The 23576-nt window shown below is 35.5% G+C and overlaps 1 protein-coding gene across 18 annotated transcripts in view; it reads left to right on the top strand.

The window, feature by feature from the left end:
- Positions 1-23576, top strand: part of EXOC6 (exocyst complex component 6) — a 207076-nt gene that overhangs the window by 147392 nt on the left and 36108 nt on the right. For all 18 annotated transcript variants that reach the window (XM_023642467.2, XM_023642473.2, XM_070261949.1 and 15 more), the window contains one exon: positions 16431-16572. In XM_023642467.2, coding sequence (XP_023498235.1) covers positions 16431-16572 — 142 coding nt within the window. The remainder of the gene's footprint in view (positions 1-16430; positions 16573-23576) is intronic.

Below are 23576 nucleotides of genomic sequence, written 5' to 3'. Positions count from 1 at the left end.
GGGGAAGTCTGTGTTCCTTTCACTCCTGATAAGCCCTTGGGCAACCAGACTTCAGTGGCAGCTGGGGCCTTGTTATCTGTTGGTGTCACTTCCTTAAAGGCATTCTTGTTCTTCTGCAAAACCTCATAAATCCTTGCGACCCTTGAGTCAGCCCTCAGGTTAAATAAGAAAATAGCAAATTAACTAGATTAAATTCTTTTCCTCTGTGTCTGTGTTGGGAACAAAGTTGAAGGGTAACCATGTTCTTAATGAATATTTACAGTAACCCTCAGGTGCTGGCTTCACATTCCCCTTTTTTCTTCCATTGGTTGTTACATTGTGTTTTATTTCTTCTGTCTATTGTTTCTTTATATAAGATAGCTCCTTTTATATAAGATTTGTTCCTTCTACTTTAGTCTGTATCTTAATTCTCTTCTATGTAAGATAAAGGTATTAGCTTCCTTGCCCTTTGCTCTATTAGTTCTTTATCTGTCTTCTGACAGCTAGAGGCCTTTGTCTCTAATTCATACCAGTTGCTCTCCAGAAATGCTAGAATTGCTGCACAACTGTTAACCTGGGACTTTTCCTTCTCTGCTCTCTAGGATTGGAAACTGTTTCCTGGATTCTGCACATTTTTATTGCTTCACTGGTTAGTTTTGCTAAACTGCCTCAAAAACTTCCTCCTATTTAAGTCCTTGCATATCTTAAAACATCTTTTTCTGTCCTCATGTTTGATTGATAGTTTATATATCAATGGTTATATAATTCTAGGTTGAATAACTTTTTCTCTGATAATTTGCATTGCATTCCTCTGTTATCTTCTGGCATCCAGGTTTTAGGATCTATTTTTTAATCCTTAATATTCTGAAATGTCACAGGAATGTGTGGAGATATAAGCTGTTTCATTCACTTAGCTCTTTACTCAGTGGCCCCTTTCTTTCAGAAAATTTGTGTCTTTATTCAGTGCAGGGAAATTCTCTTCTATTATTTTTTAGGTAGTTTTGTTCTCTCCATTTTTCTGTTCTCTCTTTCCTAGACTCTCGTTAGTTAAATGTTAGAGATCCCAGATTGTCACTCTATGTCTTTTATCCTTTTCTTCATTTCCTGTGTCTTTCTCTTTTTTTGTTCTATGTTTTGGGAGATTTTCTCAATTTTATTTTTCCTTTCTTTCATAGAATATTTTATTAATTATCTTCTTAAGGAATGACATCTCTTTTTCTGTTCCTTTCTCATAGAATATGGTTCTCTCTCTTTTTTTAATGGATATATTTATTATCTTTCAAATCTCTCTGAGTACTAGAGGGTTTTTTTAAAAAGGTATTTCCTGTTTCTTGAATTATCTCTGTTACCCTTGAATAGAATTTTTTGTTTGTTTATTTTGCTCCTTCTCTTTTAACAAAGAAGGCCTGGAGAGCTGATACAGGTTTAATCTGCTACTGTATAAATACCATATTTTTTTGATAGACTTTTCCCGCTGAATAGGAATCTGACTGGGAGTTTTTTTAGATTTGGAGGGCATTTTGCCTAGGGTTCTTCACGTTAGAGTGAGCAGGTATGGAGCTAGCCATGAGATTGTGGTTTCTTCTCTTCAGGTCCAACTTCATGCATGTGCGACCTGTCCCATTCTACAGGATCTCAGATTTAGAAGTGTCCTGTGTCTGGTTTGGTGCTGCACTGTGGTCTTAAAATTCTTAATAATTTTTGAACAAGGACCCCACATTTTCATTTTGCGCTGAGCTTCGCAAATTATATGGCCTTCTCTGCCTCTCTTTCCATTGTTACCACATCATACCAGAATGAGGAGGGCTTTTCCCCCCCTCCTTTCCTTTCTCCCTCCTTTGCTTCTCTCTCTCTTTCCACCCACACCAGGAGCCTCAGCTCTCCCTGAAAGGTTCTTTCATTATGGAAATTGCCTGTACTCTGTAGATAAGGCGTTGTTGGCACAGTTCCAGAAATCTTAAATTCTTTTCCCTGTTTTCCATTCTATTTCTCATTTCTGTCCTCTCTCATAGCTGCCAACTCTGGTCCTCTAATGCACAGCTGGCTCCCAGCTCCACTGTAGTTCCCTGGTACCATATAATGGGCAGTAGCTTTCCCTTCCCTGTTTCATCTGCTTTTTTGTCTTCCAGAAAGTATCCCCTGGTGAATTCTCCTATACACCTTTACTTTCTCTGCTGTTAAACATTTTATTCCGTTTTTGCAATTCTGTGCTTTGTATTTCACTTGTGTCTCGGAATGGACGAGAAGCAAACACTTAACTTTAGTCTGCTGTTTTGATTTTTAACACCCTGTTTCCTTCTCTTTGAAGTAAAGTGATTGGATTAGGTCATCTCTAAGGTCCCTATATATAATACGATGTTTCTAAGTATCATTATTTCATACAGATGCAAAGTTCCTACCTAAGTATAGATTTATTCATTCTGGCACCTTATTTTGTCTTTTAGTCCCGCCTTTTTATGTTCTTTATTCTTTGGTTCACACTTTTTTCTGAGTTAAGTATATGGGTTTATGTGTCCTTTTACTTGACTGAAAACTGTGAAGGAGAACTTTAATAGTCGACAGTACAATCACAGACTTTAATTGCCCTTTTATGTGACACCAGAAAGAATTGTATTAAAAATTCAAGGATTGTCTTTTTAAGTTGTGGCATAGGCAACTTTGAATACTATTTTAATGCTTTCCTTATATAATGAAGGCATAACCATATATTATATATATAGGCCTACAAATTGGTTTTTCTTATTAGGATATTAATTTTTTAAATATATAATGGTAATGAATAATGTTGATCTGATTTATTGACTGTAACTCATATATAAATGATAGGATGCGAACTATGGTGAAAACATCACAGGTCCTATGACTTACATGGTGTTCATGTGTTAAGTGTTGTTGACTAACTTTTGTGATCTAGCTTACTAAATTTTAGCTAAATTTCATCTTGACTTTATGGCCTTTATATATCTCACAAAATACCTTTACATATACTTTGAAAGATTTTGGAAAAATAGTTCAATAAAATAACTATGTTGGTGGGATAGTTATATTAATCCAAACAAAATTTATTGGAAGTTAAATCTGGAGAGGACTTAGAGATTATTTAGAGACTAGTCCAGTCCTCCAGAAGAATGAATTGTCTGGCTTACGCAGCTGCCGGCCCAGTGCTTCCTAGGACTAATTAGGACGATCGGCCTGGCTGGTTGAGTATCTCCTCCCTCCATTTCTCCCTGTGGTTTCTGCTTTATGCATTGTGTGTTGTGAAGAGGACAGCTTCCCACATGGAGGGGCACCTTCATTGTGGACTATACCAGATGTTCGACTGCCACTAATAAATAGATTTTGAGTTTCATTGACCTAATATAATAAGAGTAAATCCATGTTTCTGGGTAAATATCTTTTTCTAAAAAAAAAAAAAAAAATTAGTGCTTAAATATTATATAGTTTATTACTGGAATTTGAAAAGTAAATTAGATAATTGAAACACTAAACAGTATTTTAAGACTATTTTAATGTAATTTTATTAATCCTCATTTTAAGGAAATAATTCAATTATTAATATTTTAAAGGAATAAACCAGTACTATATATTTAGTACAGAACTTCAGCAGGGGCTTATATGTATTTAAATTGAGACCAATGATTTGGTTTTTACTTTGACTTGTTATTCATTTCTTAGGGGAGAAAACATATTTAGATAATTAATTGTGAGATAATTTAGTATGCAATCTTTCTTTGAGTAATTTATTTTAAGCTCTATTAGCAAATTATGTGGAAACATGGCGATTTGTCCTTTCTAAGCATCTTCAAAAGAATCACATATTCAGTACAATTTTCTTTTTGTGAAGAAATAGACATTTTATTTCTTTTTGTATTAAAATCACTTGCGGAAAGAGATCCTTGTTAAAAACTCAGATTCCAGTGCTTGGCTCTAGACCTAAATGAACTAAAACTTCTGGAGCTTAGAAATCTGCATTTTTTGCTTAAAATTTGAGAACAGCTGTTCTATAGCAAAGAACTGTGTCAAAGAGCTGGTGTTTTCTAAATTTGCCCGTTCAGCAGACATTTGGTAACTGCTAAAGTTCTCAGTATTTTAATGCTGCCCAAACAACTTGATTAGGCAGATGAAAGTTTGGAGGAGGATTTATCTGATTAGTGTGGATGTAGGAACTCACACATAAATCTGCAAAATAAAATGGTAGTCATATTTATGTGATAAATTAATGCCTTTAAATTATAGCAACACACACAGAGCCAGCTTGCTTGTTTTATAGTGTATTTTGTTTTGCTACTTTAAACATTGCTTCTGCTGTTAATACGTTTTCCTTTTTTATTTGGTTACCTGGCTGACTTCCTTCTCAGACTAACAGCAGTGATCATGCAGCCGTGTTGCTAAGCAGATGCAAACTAAAGCTAGCATATGAATTAGAAAATAATGAACTGCCTGCAGGTCTTTTTTTCTGCTTAGGTATTTATAGTAAATTCTAATTATTTTGACAATGTTCTTGATATATTTGTAGTTTTATGGAAACCTAAGTTTGAAAATATTAATTGTTTTGGTGAAGCAGTGAAGATTCTCTGGGATTTGATTGTGAAAGTCAACATTATGGTGCGTCTGTGGTGAGTGAGTGCAGTGATCTGGGAAACCTCTCTGTGGTCGCCCCATGCATGACAGGGCACACTTTGCAGATGTTGTCCTCATCTGTACAATGAGGTCAGTAAGAATATATACCCTACAGATTTTTGTGAGAGTTAAATGAGATGATATACATAAAATGTTTAGAAAAGTGCCTGGCATGTAATAAACACTCAAAAAATATTAATTTTTATTATTACTTGCTTGTAAGACTATTTGTGGTTTGCCTGAATGCTTTTTCTCTACAACCATTATCCTAAACTCCATATGTAGAATTCTAACTCAGTTCATAACTCAATGTGATTCATGACCCAGTGCAAATGTTTTTTTTTTTTTCACTCCAAGCCCAATGTTGCTCTCCTGAATTGCCTTAGCTTTTAGCTTTTCTTATGGCTTCATCATATTTTGCTTTTTACTGTATTTGTTCATCTTTCCGTCTCCAATTGTGAGCTCTTCACAGCCAGAATAAGAACTCAAATATTTTCTGAATGTATAGATACTAAAAAGTTTCTTATCTTAAATTAAAAATGGTCTCATCTAACATTTAAAATTTAAATGTTCCTAAACTATGTCCTCTTCTTTCTGTTCTTATTCCTATTATTGAAGTTCAAATTTTGATTATTGTAGTTGTCTTCTAATTAGTCTCTGCCAGTAGTCTCTCCTTTCTTCAGTCCATCCTACAAACCAGTGCCAGATTGTTCTTTCTAAAGCACAGTCTAATCTTATTTCCATATTTGGAAACTTCAGGGTCCCTTCCTTGTCTACTGAATTAAATAAAAATTCTACAGGCTAACAAAGAAATGATCTCAGCCTCTTTCCAGATACGTTTCTGACCATTACTCAACATGGGCATCCAAAGTAGAAAATTCATTTCGTCCTGGATCTATCTTCAGTTTTCCACCATGGCTTTATTTATACCTGTAAAGATCCTGGGATCTCTTCCAAAAGCCATCTTTAATGCTACCTCTTTCACAAAGCTTTTGCTAATTCCGCTTAACCATATGTGGATACTTTGTCCCACTTTTACAGTACCATTTATATTTTGTTTTGTACATAGCTGTTTGTAGACTTGCCTTCTTTCCACTATTAGAATTTAATCTCCTTATGTCAGGGACTCTATCTACTCAATCATTGTATCTTCCTGTAGTGCACCTAAACAATGTCTTACACAGATTAAGTGTTTGGTAAGTATTTTTTAAGTTAATATGAGAGAAATAGTGAAGAAATATGAAAGTGATTTTCTTGTATGTATAGAGAATATAGAAGGTGTACGGTAAAAATCAGAATTTATGAGTCAAGAAATCTATTTGCCAAATATAAAATACTTTGTAGTTTTGAAGACAAAGTTTGTGGTCTGTTATTTGTGAACAGAAATTTGGAAAATGTCTATATGAAAGTTATTTAGTAAAGTTGATATCAGTAATGATTAGAAATATTTGTATATTTACTCTTTCCTTGGACACCTCCATGAAAGAAAAATATAGTAATTCAAACCACAACTCTCTAGACACAGCTATAAAATAACTGTTGCAGATTCTCAGCACTAAGGACAAATACTTTGTCCCATTGAAGAGACAGACCCTCAGGCTTTTACTTGACCTTTTTATTCATTTACTATATAATTGCTAAGTACTTTTTTTTTTTTGAGGAAGATTAGCCCTGAGCTAACATCTGCTGCCAATCCTCCTCTTTTTGCTGAGGAAGACTGGCCCTGAGCTAATATCTGTGCCCATCTTCCTCTACTTTATGTGGGATGCCTACCAGAGCATGGCTTGCTGGGATCCGAACCAGTGAACCCCAGGCTGCCAAAGTGGAATGTGCACACTTCGTTGCACTACCAGGTCAGCCCCGCTAAGTACTTATGAAGCTTGCTGACAGGTTTCCTGCAGATGAACTGTAAACATACTCAAAATACAGAAGTAATGCTAACCCTGCTATCCAAAAAAGCTCAAATTGTTTCTTGTCCTCTATTTAAGAAGACAGGGGTAAATTTTGGGATTGGCTGTAGATAAATTTGCATGAGAAGTTTAAAAAGGTTTTGCACTTGAACGTCCAGTGTTTTGGAAAAGTTAATTACATAAGATAGTTTTTTGTATGGTGGTAAATGATGTACTTCTATGACATGTTGGGGTTTTTTTGGTGAGGAAGGTTGGCCCTAAGCCTCTTTTTGCTTGAGGAAGATTGTCACTGAGCTAACATCTGTGCCAGTCTTCCTCTATTTTGTATGTGGGATGCTGCCACAGCATGGCTTGATGAGTGGTGTGTAGGTCCACACTCAGGATCCAAACCCGTGAACCCTAGGCTGCCGAAGTGGAGCACATAAACTTAACCACTATGCCACGAGGCTGGCCCCTCTGTGACATGTTTTGATATCCACTTCCATACTTTTATAATAATAGTTCCAAGTACACAGAAATCAACAACAAAAACCATTGACAGTATATGAAAGCCTTGGAGAAATTTAAAGAACTTTGAGAGAGAACTTAAATGACAAAGTTGAAAACAAAGTCCACTATTACAAATAGAATTTATGTTTTTTCTTAAGATAGATAAATATAAATATAAATATCTAAATATAAAGAGAATTTATATTTTTTCATAATGTGACAAAACAGGTAAGTGATTTTCACTGCTAGAAGTTAACTGCCAAAAAAAAAAAGAATCTTGCTGTTTAGTTGAAAATGAACATACTTGAATTTTATAACTTTAATCCTCTAGGTATTTATTAAGTTGATGTCTCTGTTAGCTAAATGCTGACTAATCTTGGTGAGAAATTTAACCTCATAAGTTGTACGCCTTATGTGTGTATATAGCATAACATACTTAAATATTTCCCTGCTGTCAAAGGTTGTAGAAGACAGTGTTTTGAATTGCTCTTAATCAGGGTGTAGTTGCAAGAAGTAGTGGGAATAATAGAGGGCTTTTAGAAGGAAACAGCACGAGAGGTTTAGTAGGAAGCCAGTAGATTAGGAGAGACCTGATCTGTTACGTAACAGATCAGGGAGCTATAAATGGAAATAGTTAAAACGTATTCTTTTCAGCCTATAGACTAAATGTATGTGTATGTACAGTATTAGTATACATATATACATTGCACACTTACAAATATCCTATAACTTTACTCTTTAACAGCTATAGATGAAATAGACTAGTTCATTGGTGCAGGATTTATGGGCAAAGTACCATCTTGAACAGGAAGATTCAGTACTAAAAACAAATGAAAACGCACCATCTGGCAGTTTTACTACCAGATGGCAACAGAGAATTCATGTTTAGAAAGTTCCTTGAGTGTTTACAGATAGGAGCAGTAAAGTACTAGGAATGCAAATGATATCCTCCCCTTTAGCCTATATTCCACAACAGAAAGAAAAAGGTAGAAGATAATTTTTACCCTCCTGAGTTAAATGGGCAAATGTTGACATGGAGGAAGAAGAAAAGTGACTGAAATATATGGGGAAGAGATTGTTTGAGTTGGAATTACATTTTATTATGAGCAGATGAAGACAGCAAAAAGGAGGTCAGATCCCCTGAAGAGAAAGAAAGGAGATGGTAGGAAAAGATGTTGGAGTCAGAAGTTTCCTGTGCAATCCACAATCTGGTGATGCTAAACAGGCTCTATTTTCCTTCCTGTATGGAGTGAACAAGAATGGAAAAGGGTGAGCTGATGGGAGAAGTGGAACAGCCTTGGTGCATTCATATTTACAGGATGTTTGCAGGTCAGGTAGAGATGAACAGAAAATGCAGTGCGGGCTGGCCCCGTGGCCGAGTGGTTAAGTTTGTGCACTCCGCTGCAGGCGGTCCAGTGTTTCGTTGGTTTGAATCCTGGGCGCGGACATGGCACTGCTCATCAAACCATGCTGAGGCAGCGTCCCACATGCCACAACTAGAACGACCCACAACGAAGAATATACAACTATGTACCAGGGGGCTTTGGGGAGAAAAAGGAAAAAATAAAAAATAAAAATCTTTAAAAGAAAAAAAAATGCAGTGGGCCAAGATGCTGATAAATACCTGTAAAATACTTCTGCAAGGTGCAATAATACAAAAAGTAAAGAGATTGGACTTTGCAGAGTAAAGTTCCACCAAAGGAGCATGTTCAGATGAATATTACATACAGGGGAGGAATTCAGAAGATGAGCAGCAACATTTTAATCACTTCTTTTTGTGTCATTTAGGAAACTTTAGGCATTTTGGGAAAGCTATCATGTTGTTTTAAATCTTTCTTCTCTCTCTCCCTCTCTCTCTCTCTCTTTTGTTTTTTGGTGAGGAAGATTGGCCCTGAGCTAACATCTGTGCCAGTCTTCCTCTATTTTGTATGTGGGGTGCTGCCACAGCATGGCTTGATGAACACTGTGTAGGTCTGCACCCTGGGATCTGAACCTGCAAACCCTGGGCCAATGAAGCAGAGCGTGCAGTCTTAACCACTGCACCACCAGGCCAGCCCCTCTTTCTACCTTTTATGGAAATCAATGTGGTAGATGGTAGTGTTGAGATTAAAAGCCTCTGTCAATTCTTTGGAAGCAGGGGTGGGAGCAGTTGGCAAAGGCCTACTGTAGATATCTGTAAGGACACTCTTCACTCTCAGAGTATTGTTGAATGTCATTTACAAGATTGTGTCTAGAAAACAATGGTAAGTAGATAACTTTGATCACTCCCTCCAACTTTGTTATGGATTTGGTTTTGTTTTAATATGTGTTCTCCCTTCACTTGATATATTTCTATTACTCTTTTAAAATCCCAACCCAGGTACACCCTCAAGTGGAAGTGACTCTAACAGTATCTACTCCAACCTCATTCCCACAATCTAGGACTTAGGCCAGTGAAATGACCTGGTCAGCAAGCCCTTGACATTCTGGATGAGTATACCCCAAAACTTCGAGAATTCTCAAGTTTAGGAATACTTCTGTGTCATGTAGTTTCTTTCAGAAAATGCTATAAAATATAATTGAAAACTGTAGACCCTAATGACAGTTACTTCATCCATGTCAGTTACCAAAAACAGCAAAGCTACGCTGAGTTGGGGAAGTCGGGACTTTGACTGCATTCAGTCTCTGAGTGATTTCCCCCTCTCATACCCATTTCACAGAGCATGCTATTCAAATGTGTGCCTCAGTAAGTGAAGCCCTACTCTACTGGACTCTCAGAGCCATTCTTAAAAGGTTGAAACCTAAATATAAATCTTTGAATGACAAAGGCCTACTCTGTGCTGTGATTATATATGTATATTTATATGGCTGTGTTTATGATACATCAGCCACCTAACTACATGTATTAATAAGAGAGAGTCAGTCAGCTTGAGTGACATTTGTCCATTTTAGTAATCATTATGTGGAAACCACCTATGTTGTCTAACCTGTTAGTGATTCTGGCAACTTCTTTGCAAAGTTTAAGTCATACTGGGGTTGTGCAATAGTACATTTTAATGATTATATAGCCCTGATATTCTGAGCTGGATGCTGATGTAAAGAAATGAGAATATAACTCTGCTATCACAGAGCTGTTGCTTTAATGACAATTCCTGGGATGCTTCAGTGTTTTTGTCTTAATTCTGTGGCTTGGCCATAGTACTCAGTCACCACAGGGGAAATTACAGCTCATCTTTAACTTCCCTTGCTTTTCTTACCAAGGGGGAAGAGTTATAGGGCCTTCATATTTTATCACTTCCCTGTTTAAACATATGCCTAATTGCCAAATTTGCTGTTATCAAGTAAAATTAAGAGTTAGCAATAATCCCTCTCAGCTCCCACAAACTAATACAAACTAGCTTCCTCTTGCTACTCTAGGCAAAAGTGCACACAGCTTTCCTCATTTTTTTTTTTTAAGGAAGATTAGCCCTGAGCTAACATCTGCAGCCAATTTTCCTCTTTTTGCTGAGGAAGACTGGCCCTGAGCTAACATCTGTGTCCATCTTCTTCTGTTTTATGTGGGACACCTACCACAGCATGGCCTGACAAGTGGTGCATATGTCTGCATCCGGGATCCGAATTGGTGAACCCCGGGCTGCCGAAGTGGAATGTGCAAACTTAGCACTGTGCCACTGGGCTGGTCGCCAGCTTTCCTCATTTTTTCTAGATTTTTGATATAATCAGTGGCTTGGAAGCAGAGGCATTTCTTCAAAACCTTGAGCTCTGCTAGACTTTTACTGCTCTGCTTATCCTTGCATTCTCTTTCTGCCTATTAAAGTTAGAATAAGTTTGACGATATCATGAGAGTGCTGTGACAGCAACAATGATACTTGCAGAAAGCTAAAAATCTGGGTATTATGTGTCATCTAAGACCATGTTCAAAAGATTTTTAAAAAAAAAAAAAGAAAAAGACCACCAGAGTTTGATGAGCCCTATGGTTGGGATAAGGATGTTTTGAGTGAAATAGAAATATGCCATATATTACAAATATCCTGAAGTTTTCCAAGTTTGGGGAAATTTTTTTTCCAACTTTAAGATAATTGTGTTCTATTTAATCTGTGTGTGTGTGGTGTGTGTGTGTGTGTGTGTTCCAAGAGCAAGCATTTATGTTACTGTCTCGTATCCTTCTGATAGGGAATTGTTAGGAGGAGAAAAGCGTGAGAGAGGAGAATGGGAATTCATAATTGACTATGGGGATTGTGGTTAACTGATGTGGTAACCAATTCTTTCGGGGCTAGACCTACTTAGATGGGGACAGAAAGAGAGTGTGAGAGGAATATAGAAGTCTAAAAGAGGTATTTTGCAGAATGTTGGGGGTGTTAGAGTGAGTATATTTTGACAGACCTATGAATTTTTTTTTGGCGTAATCTCAAAAATCTGTCTTCAAGATAGTGTTAAAGTTATTATTAAAACTCACTAAAAGAATTCATCTTGATATTTAAGCCTTTATAACTCATCCATTCTGTATTACTGGGAACCTGAGACACTTGTGAGATACACATTTCAGTGTTACACTGAGTGAGCGTTCAGCCAGGAAATAGATTAATACCTCTCTTACTAGATAGAGGATCTTTGTGCATTTGTGAAGTCATCTTGGAGAAATTTTCCTGCTTTATACTAATGTTTTAGGTATTTTTTTTCTGATTTAATAACATTCCTTACATTTGAGCAAGGTGTAGTTTCATATAGTAAAACTTTAGTGGTTCCAATAGAAAATAGAAAAATAGTAGATTTCTTAAATTAAAATACTTTCAATAAAATACTTTCTTTTTTCATACTTCAAACAGAATTTACTTCTAATTTTAGTGTTAACGCCACATTTGATGAAAGACCTCACTCTTTTGGCCTGTGCGTTTTAAAAGCCTATAAATTGTGGCTCTTTAGGAGCTAACGAATTCATCAAAATACTTCCCTTCCTCTTTTGCCTTCCTTCTGAAAGACTATTTCACATTCTCATAACGGAAATTTATGTAGCAAACTGAGAGGCAGTGAGTTTGAATAATATAGTAATGTTTTAGTGCTTTAATTTAAATAACTTTTAAAAATTAATGTTTAAAAAGCCATACAGAATCAGAATTAAGTTCACTTAGCAATGTTAGATTTAATATTCAAATTGACCATGATTTTATTTCAGTTTTCCAGTTTTTCCTGACACTAGTTATGTAACCTTTTAAAACAAAATCTGTTATCAATTTAAAATATAATAAATACAGCACAGAAAATTTCTGAGTCTATATATTTCTTTTTACTTAAATAAAAAAGTAGCTTATTGTGCAAAGTTGACCTTTTATGGGGATATAAATAAAAGAAAATGATCTCTCATGGGATCGTTAAGGAAAGTAGACCAATACAGAAAGGATGGTTGTGATTTTAAGAGCAGATTTTTATGTTGAATGTACTTGAGAGAATGAAGGCAGCATTGAAAAATGCTTTCAAATAATTACTGTTGAAATCAAACCTTTTTTTATTAGATCTTTGAAATAAGAGAATGGTGAAACAGAAATGAAAACTTCAAATGAAAATTTAAATGTGTCAAATTAGTTTTTAAGTATTCTACATTTCTCCTAGTATTATATTGGAGTAGATCTATCAAAACATTACTTTGAAACCAAAGCAGTTGTGAGCCATAATCTAATAAAATGTGTTGCATTTTTGTTACCATCTCATTATATGATGTTTCAAAGGAAACAGAGTATCTTTAGTGTAATCTATAATAGTAAATTATTTTGGAAATTTGGCTTGACGTACAAACAGATGTGTTTTCTTGATTCCTTTTAAACTGAGAGTTGGTGGTTTGTGGTTTATTGTTCCTGTGATTGGCGTTAAAAGCCTTATTTCACAGCTTGCAGTGAGGGACTATTGGGTAAAGAGTGGCTGTGTTCCACAAACTAAATTCAAAAAGTGTCAATCAAGGTCTCACATAGGTTACTTAGAGAATGAGTTTTCTTACTGATTTCACCAAATGTCGCCTCATGCTGTCTTTGATTGGCACAGCCTGGCAGGGAGGATGGATGAATCTGTCACCGACTGGTTAATTGTGTTGCTGGTCTCAGTCTGACACCAGGTCTTTGACTCTTAAGTGGCTCAATACAAAACAAATTAGCAGATTGTAGTCATATTTCTCATTCTATATGCTTTGACTTTGTTGAATGCAGTCCATAAATCATATTGACTGACACATAAGTAAATGATGAAAGCTGCTTTTGAGACATGGATCTAGAAAGCAGCGCTGTGAAGGTGCCATGGAAGGATGCATATGGTTGACCCTTTGGGAATTTCCTAGGAGCCAAATGTCTCCTTACCACAATTGTTCTTAGAAGAAAAGCTTTTGGGTAATGCAAAAAGGATCTAATATGTCAGCAGATTCTCTTTTACAAGTTCCTTTGAAATATAAGAAGTTTGTCTAAGGGTTTTTCTCTCTTTGCAAGTTGTTTTTCAGCAAAATGTTAGAACGGGGTAAAAAAGTAGTTATCTTTAAAAGTTTGGCAGGTGTTTTTACTTATTTATTGAACTTTGTGTTGTTAAAGAGAAAGAAAATGTTAAAAATAGTTGCAATTAATATTTCAGATAAGGGCAGCAGAAATTTCTATGTGCTTGAAATTTATTAAATGTGCTATATTTTCTGTCACTTCACTTATTTTGGCTTTGTTATAACATTGAAAACTAGATGAAAAAGCTTGTTTTTAAAGATAATTGTAAAAGCACTTAGGTTATTTTTGTTCTAGAAAATGATTTGCTATTAAAAGTATCAACAATAACAGCAATAATCGTGTTCAGAAAGGGGTGTTTTGGTTATACCAAAGTGTACCAAGGGCTATAGACATCAGAAATGAATTGCCAAAGATGTTTTTTGGGTGTGCAAATTTCTGGAATATTAAAAATTTTCTATCTAAAAATAAGTAGTAATGAAATTTAGGAATATTTGTGCACATTTTTTATTAGGAAGTAGATATTTTAAAAAATAATGCATAATCTTATAGAATATAACTTTAAAAATTGAAAGAATTGAAACCTTTGGTATTTACTTTTGAGCTGTGTAAAAAGGAAGAATCTATCTCATTTGAAGATTTATAAAATATTTTACAAGTATTTTAAATTTTTATCTTTGAGAACAATAAGCCTGTAGTTAACATGAATAATCAAAAGAGGTGTAATATTAGGGTTTTATTATTACATGTGTTACTTAAACAAAAAGCTAAATTCGTGTGTGTGTGTGTGTTCACTACGTATCTCCACCAAGTTTATGGAATAGCCTGTATTTCTGTACTCTTACCGTCATTTCAGCTCCAGTACTATTGCTATATAGTCATTTGTAGCACCATCTAAAACCATGTTAAATGTTAAAGATTAGCTTAGAATAATATCACGTGCAGTTTGTTTGCATATGAAATGAACATAATGGTATTTGGGGGGGCAATTTATTAATCTGCTTTTGCAGTTAGTACATGATAGTGGCAACATAAATAGGACATGCAGCTGATGGAGAGGTACGTTAAACTAAAATGCACTCGTTCCATTAGGTCAAAATGACATTTCCATTAAGTATTCTCAAGCCTATTACATTGTAATTAAATTATGTGCCATTGATTTCTCCTTTTTCTGCTTTTTCCCCCCTCCCATTCATAGTGATATTATTCTGCTTGGGGAGCGGAGCTGCATGTCTCCTAGATTTGGAAGCATGCTGGGTTTGCATTGTTTGTTACATTCCTTTTTGGCAGTTCATCAGTATCTGTCAAATATATTGTTTGCATCGGCTTTTATCTCTAAAGTTTTTGATTGGGAAATTGACATTCCATTTCAGATACGCAGTTTTTCACTGTGCACAGTGTCTAAGACTCATTCATAAATGTTGCTAGTTTCTAGTCTCACTTTAAATGTGTAATTTAATGAACAAATGTTGTTGTAGTAAACATCTTGAAAATATAGTTATGTTCTTTCTTACTTTTCCAACAGGTCAACTCTATGTAAACATTTTTGTACCAATAAATATATTGTAGCATTTGTGTTTGGGAGATTTTTCATGATTTCACTTCATTGGCCTTTGTGATAAGTAGGAAAAAAACATAATTATTAAATATTATTGGGTAAATATTTGTTAATGCAAATGAGGCAAAATATGGCACAACTTCCAAAAGTCACTATTTCTAATTATATTCATAGATCTTTGAATTGTATCATGGGAGTCAATCCATCACCAAATCACCTAATTGTGGGTGAAAATAGCCATACTAGGGGCAGTATTACACTGGAAAACTTTACCTAAAAAGAGTCTTTATAATATTTTATCTTAAACTTCTAGTTTAAGTACAAAGCCTGTGTAAAGAAACAATTTATGCTAAAAGTGATAGCATATTATAATCCAGCTATGTAATCTAGAGGCTAAACATTTTAAATTATCGTTTTTATGATTTTTTAGAAAATACAGCCTTAATTAAGCCTATCAGTTAAAATTCATGTAGAGTTTTAGGAGCTTATTGTAGTAGAAAATGTTTTATAATGATATATGTGGTGAAAGAAGACCACAAATATTTGTAGTTTACTTAACTCCATATTTCTAAATTATCAGATGGTTTTAAAACTAAGTGTAGATCTGTGGGTGATTTTGAAATCATATTGGTAGACAAGCCTCCTCTCCTACCCCCAGTTGAAACTATACTACAAACTAATGTTCTGTTTAGAAGGACTTATGACTCAAAACGTATTTTGAGGGCTGGCCCGGTGGCGTAGTGGTTAAGTTCACGCACTCCGCTTCAGCAGCCTGGGTTCGCCGGTTGGGATCCTGGACATGGACCTGCACACACTCATCAAGCCATGCTGAGGCAGTCCCCCACAAAGAAGAACTACAAGGGTCTACATCTAGGATGTAGAACTGTATACTGGGGCCTTGGGGGAAAAAAAAGTTAAAATATATATTTTGAATTTTAGGTACAGTTTAAATAATAGTTTAAATAATAATAAATTACACTGTTTATTAACTTCCTTTATTCTTGCTTGGTTAATTATATAAAGGGGAGCTTACAAGAGCATTATATGAATAAAATGTTCTGTCAATATGACAGTTATGTCATAAATGTCATATTTTAATGTGGATTTTTAAAAATACTTGAGACATTTCAAGAGACCTGAAATAATAATTAATGGGTTTTTTAGTTATGTTTTAATATTCCTGTGTGCAATTAGTGCTTTGATGATACTTATATCCTGAGAAGGACAAGTGAACAAGAATATTAATTTTAATTCATATGCTAAAAGGCATAGCCACTCAGAATACAGAAGCAGAAAATCACTATTGTACCAAAAATAAAAGCAACAAAAAGAATGCCAGGCATATAATTTTTCTGATACTTTATGATGTATTTCTATGTTTGTTTTATTCATTGTTTATTTTTTGGTTTGAATATTTGTTTTAAACAGGGGAAAGTTGCCCAGACTGCTTGCATGTCAGCCTGCCAACATCTGTCAACATCCTTAATGCAGATGCTACTGGACAGTGAGTTAAAACAGATAAGCATGGGAGCCGTCCAGCAATTTAACTTAGATGTCATACAATGTGAATGTAAGTACCTTATTCGTTAAATCTCATGCATTTCTAGGAATCTGTGTTTAAATTATATGAAAAAAAAAAGGTATATAGTAGGATAGTTCAGAATGGACGGAAGAGGCTTGATTCCATTAAACTTCTGGCAGCTTTAGAAGCAACGTCCTTCTAGGAAGAGAAAAATATCTCAGCTTCACATTAAGGGCCTGTAGAGAGAAGCACTGAAGTGGCAATTTAGACTGGGATAATTAAAAAGATGACTCACTCTTCCCTTTATTTCTTCTTCTGGTCATTCTTGCCAGGACTCTCATAATGTTTGTCATAAATGAATGAAATCATTCTAAGTTTGTCGTTCTTACTTTCCTTGTAAATAACTTTTTAGATACTTGCTAGATGGATAATCTTAGGACCCTGCATTCCAAATAAAGCTGCTTTTATATTCTGAATTTTTGATCCTCTTTCCAAAGAGTTTCTCAAGCCTTTACCTTTGTCGTTGTTTTCACATTATTCTCTTTGGGTCACGAGGTTAGCAGATTCCATAATCTAAGGTTGCCATTGGCCAGCCAGCTTCAGAATTGCATGTTCTGTTTGGATGGTAGCCTTGTTGTATGTGCTTCAGGGTGTGGGTTTTATCACCCTTACATTATAACTCTTTAAATCAGGACATGAGTATGTGGAGCGATTTTGAAGCAGTACTTTGAAATGAATAGTACACCGATTAAATGACGAAAATCCCTGGTTGACGGTTCAGTCTGGCACCACTGTTAATAAATTGAAAATCGGAGGGGCACAAGAAGGATTATAAGATATTTTTCTGAGGCAAAATTTGCAATAATATATTCTGTGTGAAAGACATAAAAAAATTAAATGTTAGCAGCTTGCAACTGACACAGAAGTTACAGATTTTTTTTCCAACAAATATCAAATACTTGTCTGCCTGCTGTGTCTAAGGCATTCTGCTAGGGAAAACATATTAAAAATAATAATTTTGTAGGCTCTTTGATCAGGATTACTTGTTTATTACACACAAAGATAAATCCAAAATTTTTAAAAACCTGCCCATTTCCTTCAAAAAAAGAGAAATGCTTATCTACAAAGCCAAAAAAAGATGGTTTTTCCCTAGGGAAGAGAAGGATTTATTTTCTTTTCCTGGAAAGCATTTCTAATTTTCTCTGATTAGAAACTCTTTATTATATTTTTTTCTCAAAACTATCGTTTACAAAATGATATTTATTTCATATTTACAAAAATATTTACCAAAAAACTCTTTTTTACAAGTTTCTAAGCTCAAATTAATTGTTATTCCATTCTACAAATACTTTGAAACTGATTTCTTAAAATTTTTTTAAAAGTCGTCTTATGAGATTGTTCCTTCTGACATTGCTTATATAAACATCTTACATAAATACTGCTCAGGCCATTTTGTATTGTTACATGTTTAATGTGGATTCAAAATAATTGGGTGGTTGAACCCTTTATTGGCTTTTGATTGTGTCTTCTCAGTGAGATTTTTTGTTCAGAAACGGAAATTACAGTTTGGTTAGGTGGCTTCAGGTATCTGGATCTTCTCTCTGTTCTCTTACCTCTTCATGAAGCACTAGCCTCACTATAATTAGCGAAAAGCACATAAAACCCCAAATCTTTGCCTCTCTGTCCTGCCATAGGACAGTTTCTACCTTTAGTTTACTTCTTTGGGTGGAGTTACTAAAGCCTCCTTTTAAAATGCTGATGTTTTCTTAAAGGACCAGTCTTCTGGAAGAGACCAAGAAAAGTCATAAGTATGAAATGTAACTCAGTTAAGGAAGTCTGGGGTCAAGTGCAAGAGGGGTAAACCCTAGCCTGATGGGGGCCAAGGTTCTGGAACATAGATATGGAAAGGGAGAGACCAGGACTCAAAGACAAACCACAGAAGATAACTCAGCTTCCTTTAAGATTATGCCTCTGGTTGGTTCTGCTCCTTAATACTTATCATGTATTACTTAATACAGTATCATGCATTCAGTACTCACTGAACAAATATAAATTGACATGACATTTTTCATGTTTACGCCACCTCTTTCTGGTGCAAAAGAATTATCTACCCCCCAACTCAAGACTTTTAATAATTGATACATAAATAACTTAAAGATGAAACTTAGTTTTCTCTAATGAATGTGTTAAGAGAATTTTAAGTTTTCATCCTAAGTAGTGTTTTTGTTTTTTTAAATCTGGAAGAAAGCAGTTTTTAAAATATAAAGTTTATTGTCAATATTAATGCAGTATGTTTTATTCTACATAGTGGGACAGTGAAAGGAGAAGAAAGGAAAACAGGAAGAGGAATTTGGCTAGGTAGGAGGAAGGCTAGAATGCCTAATAAATTTGTGAAGAGAAAGGATCTGGATACCACAGGAAACAACTGGGATATGGAGAAGATGGGCAGGTAGTTCAGATGTAGAGTCTTAGAAGCTAAAAGATCATTGAGTTTCACCACCCACTTGGTAATACACACACACACACGCACACTCTTCTGCTTTGAAATCATCTCTAAGATAACCCTGCTAGGTGGTTGTCCAGCTATTCCTTGAACATCCAATTTGGGGGATTAACCACTCTTCAGAAAAAGCATTTCAATACAATACATCATTCTGTCAGCTTTTTACATTGAGCTGAAATCACTCTCTCTAAACTTCTCTTAATAGACCTAGTTCTACCTTAGGGCTAGTGTCACCACTAAACCATATTGTGCCTTTGTGCAGATTAGAAAAGGTATCTCCACTAAAAGGAAGAGGCCTCCAGAGTTGTCCCCTTTATAATAATTAGAAAAAGGTTACTGTTTTTCTAGCTGGACATAGCTCCCGCCAAGGCATGTGGCTTATCAAGTGAAATATGAGTTGAATTTCAGCCCTCTCCCCCTCTCCTCTCCTAGCTGGGCACCCATATGGAGTAAGCAGTCTGACAGCTGTATATGGCAGTTCTGCTTAGGATCATACAGAAGAAAACAAATCCTCATCCACAAGCCAATTATATGAAAACTGTTCTTAGATCCATATGGATTTTCCAAAGGCCAGACATCAACAGTTCCCTTGCTGTTCTCATGTGATAGGATTTTAGATCCAAAGCTCTTCTTTGAACAAACTGGTTTGACTACCTTCTGTTTAATGTCTAACACCCAAAGCTGAATACAGAGATACTGAGGTGTGGGAGAACCAGTATAATATGTAATTGGACTATCAAATACCTTGTTCCATATTCTGTACTTTATACTAAAGCCCAAACTGTTAGTATCTCTTTTTGTTGCCAGAGTATACTCTTAGATAATTGGAGCTGTAGTGTTCTAAAATCCATATCCTTCTCTCTTTTTTTGTGATTGTTAAGGTCTGTTTTTCTTAACCTATACTTCTATGATTAGTTCTTGTTTTAGGTTTTTAAGATTATCCCTATTAAATTTTAAGATTTGTCCCACAATTAGCCTAGTGAGATCTTTTTATATCAAAATTTAATATCATCTGCATATTTGTGATCATGCGTTTTACATATTTAACAAAGTTATTAGCAAAATGTTGAAACCTATCTGTATCCTGAGATTTAGTACATCACTCGTCCTTAAAATGTAGTCCCCAGATGAGCAGCAACAGTTATCACCTGGGAACTTGTTAGAAATGTGAAATATTGGGCTCCACCTGCTGAATTAGGAACATGGGCATGGAACCCAGCAATTTCTCTTTGAATAGGGCTTCCAGGTGATTCTGATGCACAAATAAAGTTTGAGAACCACAACATTACATAGACCTATCTCTTCATATTGAGTTAGATCCATTATTCAGAATCTTCTGGGTGTCTTATGACATTTTCCAGGCAATTACTAATTCCCTAATTGAATCTAACTCAGAGTTTTGCTCAATATTATGAGCAACTGTGTCTGATGCCTTGCTGGCATATAAGAATAATAATGGCCGTTGAGGGGCTGTCCCCGTGGCCGAGTGGTTAAGTTCGCGCGCTCCGCTGCAGGCGGCCCAGTGTTTTGTTGGTTCGAATCCTGGGCGCGGACATGGCACTGCTCATCAAACCATGCTGAGGCAGCGTCCCACATGCCACAACTAGAAGGACCCACAACGAAGACTACACAACTATGTACTGGGGGGCTTTGGGGAGAAAAAGGAAAAAAATAAAATCTTAAAAAAAAAAAAAGAATAATAATGGCCGTTGAATTTTCCTTATCTACCAGTCTAATTACCCTTCCAAAGAAGAAAACGATACTACTCTGATTCTTCGTAAACCTGTATTGACTTATAGTAATTACTTTCTCTTCAAGAGGCTCAGAAACCATTACTTAAAAGTCTATGACTGTTCTTAGGATTAACATAAAAATTCTCCTAGTCTGTTTTGCGCTAGCAAGAGATCCAGAGTCTAAGGAAGTCAGGTAGCAAGGATCAGGAACTGGATACCATGAACCACCAAAGATCCTGGGAAACCCAAGAAAGGCTTAAGTCGAAGAATTTAAACAATAGGAAGTGAGCGTGAAATACAAGCATCCAGAATAGCCTTTATTCTGAGTTAGATTTTGCTTTTATTTGGTTTGATCAAAAAGCAGAATGTTTCTTTTCCATCCTCATTACTTTGTAAAAACATTATACATGTATTTGTAGGCCTCAGAATGTCAGTCCGTAGGTAGAAACAAATTGCACATCTTGCTGAGGTTGGGGAGATGGAAAGTTAGAAATAATTCAGCTCCTCACATCATTCAGCCATGTGTTTTTAGTTTTCTTTTGTCTTGTTTTATTTTTCTGGTGGTGAAAGAATTAGCAGTGATCCATCTATGTGCTCACTTGTTTTTTCAAACAATGTGTCGGTGCCCTTTTTTTCCCTGGTGTTCCTTGTGACACACATAACTGGTGAATTAAACTGGCTTGAGCTAAAATTTCAGTCTGTAACTGAATATTTTCCTTGTAAAGTCAAATGATTTGTAGGAAGATTCATTTATTCAAATATTTAATGGGAACCTATTATCTGTTATACACTGAGAAATCAGAGATGAATCAGACTTCAAAGATCTCACAGACTGGTTGGGAGGAGATAGACATGTAAATAACTATAATAGAACATAAATTATTTATAGAAGTATATATTGTAGAGAGGGAGGAATTAATTCTACATGGGGTTGAGAAGACTGACTATAATAGAAGTGAAATTTGAGCTGGGTCTTAAAGGAGGAGTTAGATATCCTCAAAAGCAAGGAAGGGCATTCTGAGCAGAAGGAATGGCATAAGCAAAAGCACTGTGATGAGAATGCTTAGGAAGTCTTCAAACAGTCTTGTGTGGCTATACTACAAGATGTAAGATGAAAATATTGACAGATATGGCTGAAAAAAAGTTAGACTCCTGAATGTTTGGACTTTATTTAATAAGGTTTTAGTCAGGACCGTGACATGATGAAATGTATGTTATAGAAAGTTAACTCTGTGTCATATGGAAATTGAACTGGGAAATGAGGGAGATACTGCAAGTAGGAAAACCTGTTGAAAGACTATTGAACTTTTCATGCGAAGCATAAAAAGAGCTTGACTCTTGGCACTGAGAATGGAGAGAAGAGGATGGATTCCAGACATTTTGGAGGAAGGAATACATAAAATTAGTGAATTAGTAAATTTGATATGATTAAGGCGATTAGAATCAGAGATTCACACAGTGGAAGAGACCTGAGAATGCATCCCATGGTTGGGGGCAGGGGAGGGTATGTGAGGTGGTGTGAAGAGGGAGAAAAGGAGAGAGGAAGGGGCAGGGAAGAGAGAGAAGAGGTTTAACTATCCAGGATAAATAGTTAAATTAAGTTCAACATAGAATTTATAATTGTAGGCACCCTGCAGAATGCTGTGCTCATAGCATATTTGTTGAATAAATGAACAAATTAACAAATTAGGAAGTCTCTATAATCTACGTTTGTCTCTTCCAGAGTTCTACCTTTGTTGTCAAAAAGTTAAGGCCAACCAATACTGCTGTATTTTAACTCCAGACCATTTAACTTCTTAATATAAACACAACTGATCATTTATAAAAATTCTTCACATATATGATGACTGTATTTAAATGACCCTTTAATTTTATCTGTTCTGAGCTAAACAGTCGTAGTTTGTTTTTTAATGTTTTCTTAGGGGATGATTTTCCCTTGCCTTTTGGTCATTTTTTGGGATCTTTTTCTGTTGTTCTTTTTTAATCCATACTAGGTCTTGATAAAATGTCTGAGTTCAGGAATGTAGAATCTATGAACTTATATGGGACATTTTTTTAAAGTACTTTCAAATCAATCTTAAGGTGGTCTGAGCACAGGACAGGAAGTTGAGACCATGGTTCCAGTCCTGAGCTCTGCCTGTATTTTGTGCAAGTGGCTTTGGACAAGCCATTCAGCAATAGAGAGGCCTCAATTTTACTGTAAAATATGAGATTTGGAATTGAAAGTATCCAAGATACAGCCTGGTTCCAAGATTCAGAGGCACTAAAATTTAAGGCAAAGAAGAGTGTGGGGCTTGGAGTCATACATTAATTAATTTCTTCATGTCTACTATGTGCTTGGCATTGAGGGGACACAGTGATGGACAAAACAGAAAAGGTTCTATCCCTGTTGAGGTTTAAGCCCAGTGGGGAGGCAATCAGTAAATAACTGCAGTAATAAATATGATTGTAAGTTGTTAAATTCTGTAAAAGAAAAGTATATGGTACTGTGAGAAAGTGTAAGAAGCAGACCCAATTTAGAAAAAAAGTTGCATAGATTGAGAATATTAGGTAGGGTCTATGTATGAATGAAGTGGATACTTTTGGTTAACTTTGCCATAACCGTAATACTACTATAACTACGTGATTGGAGCAATCAGAAAGGTATCCATTTGGAATTGCAAATGTAGCCTGTCAGAAAGCTGCATTGAACCTTTGATCCTGTTACAGATTTTGTATAAGTTCAAGAGAAATCTCTTGTTACTTGGAGGAGTGTTTGCCCAGCTTGGCATGAAGCTGATGTTCTAAATCTGTGTATGTGCTTTTGTTTTATATTT

This window comes from Equus caballus, chromosome 1 (assembly GCF_041296265.1).
Source record: "Equus caballus isolate H_3958 breed thoroughbred chromosome 1, TB-T2T, whole genome shotgun sequence".
Classification (NCBI taxonomy): Eukaryota; Metazoa; Chordata; class Mammalia; order Perissodactyla; family Equidae; genus Equus; species Equus caballus.
Note: the sequence above shows the minus strand (reverse complement) of the source record. Positions and strands in the feature narration are given on the sequence as shown.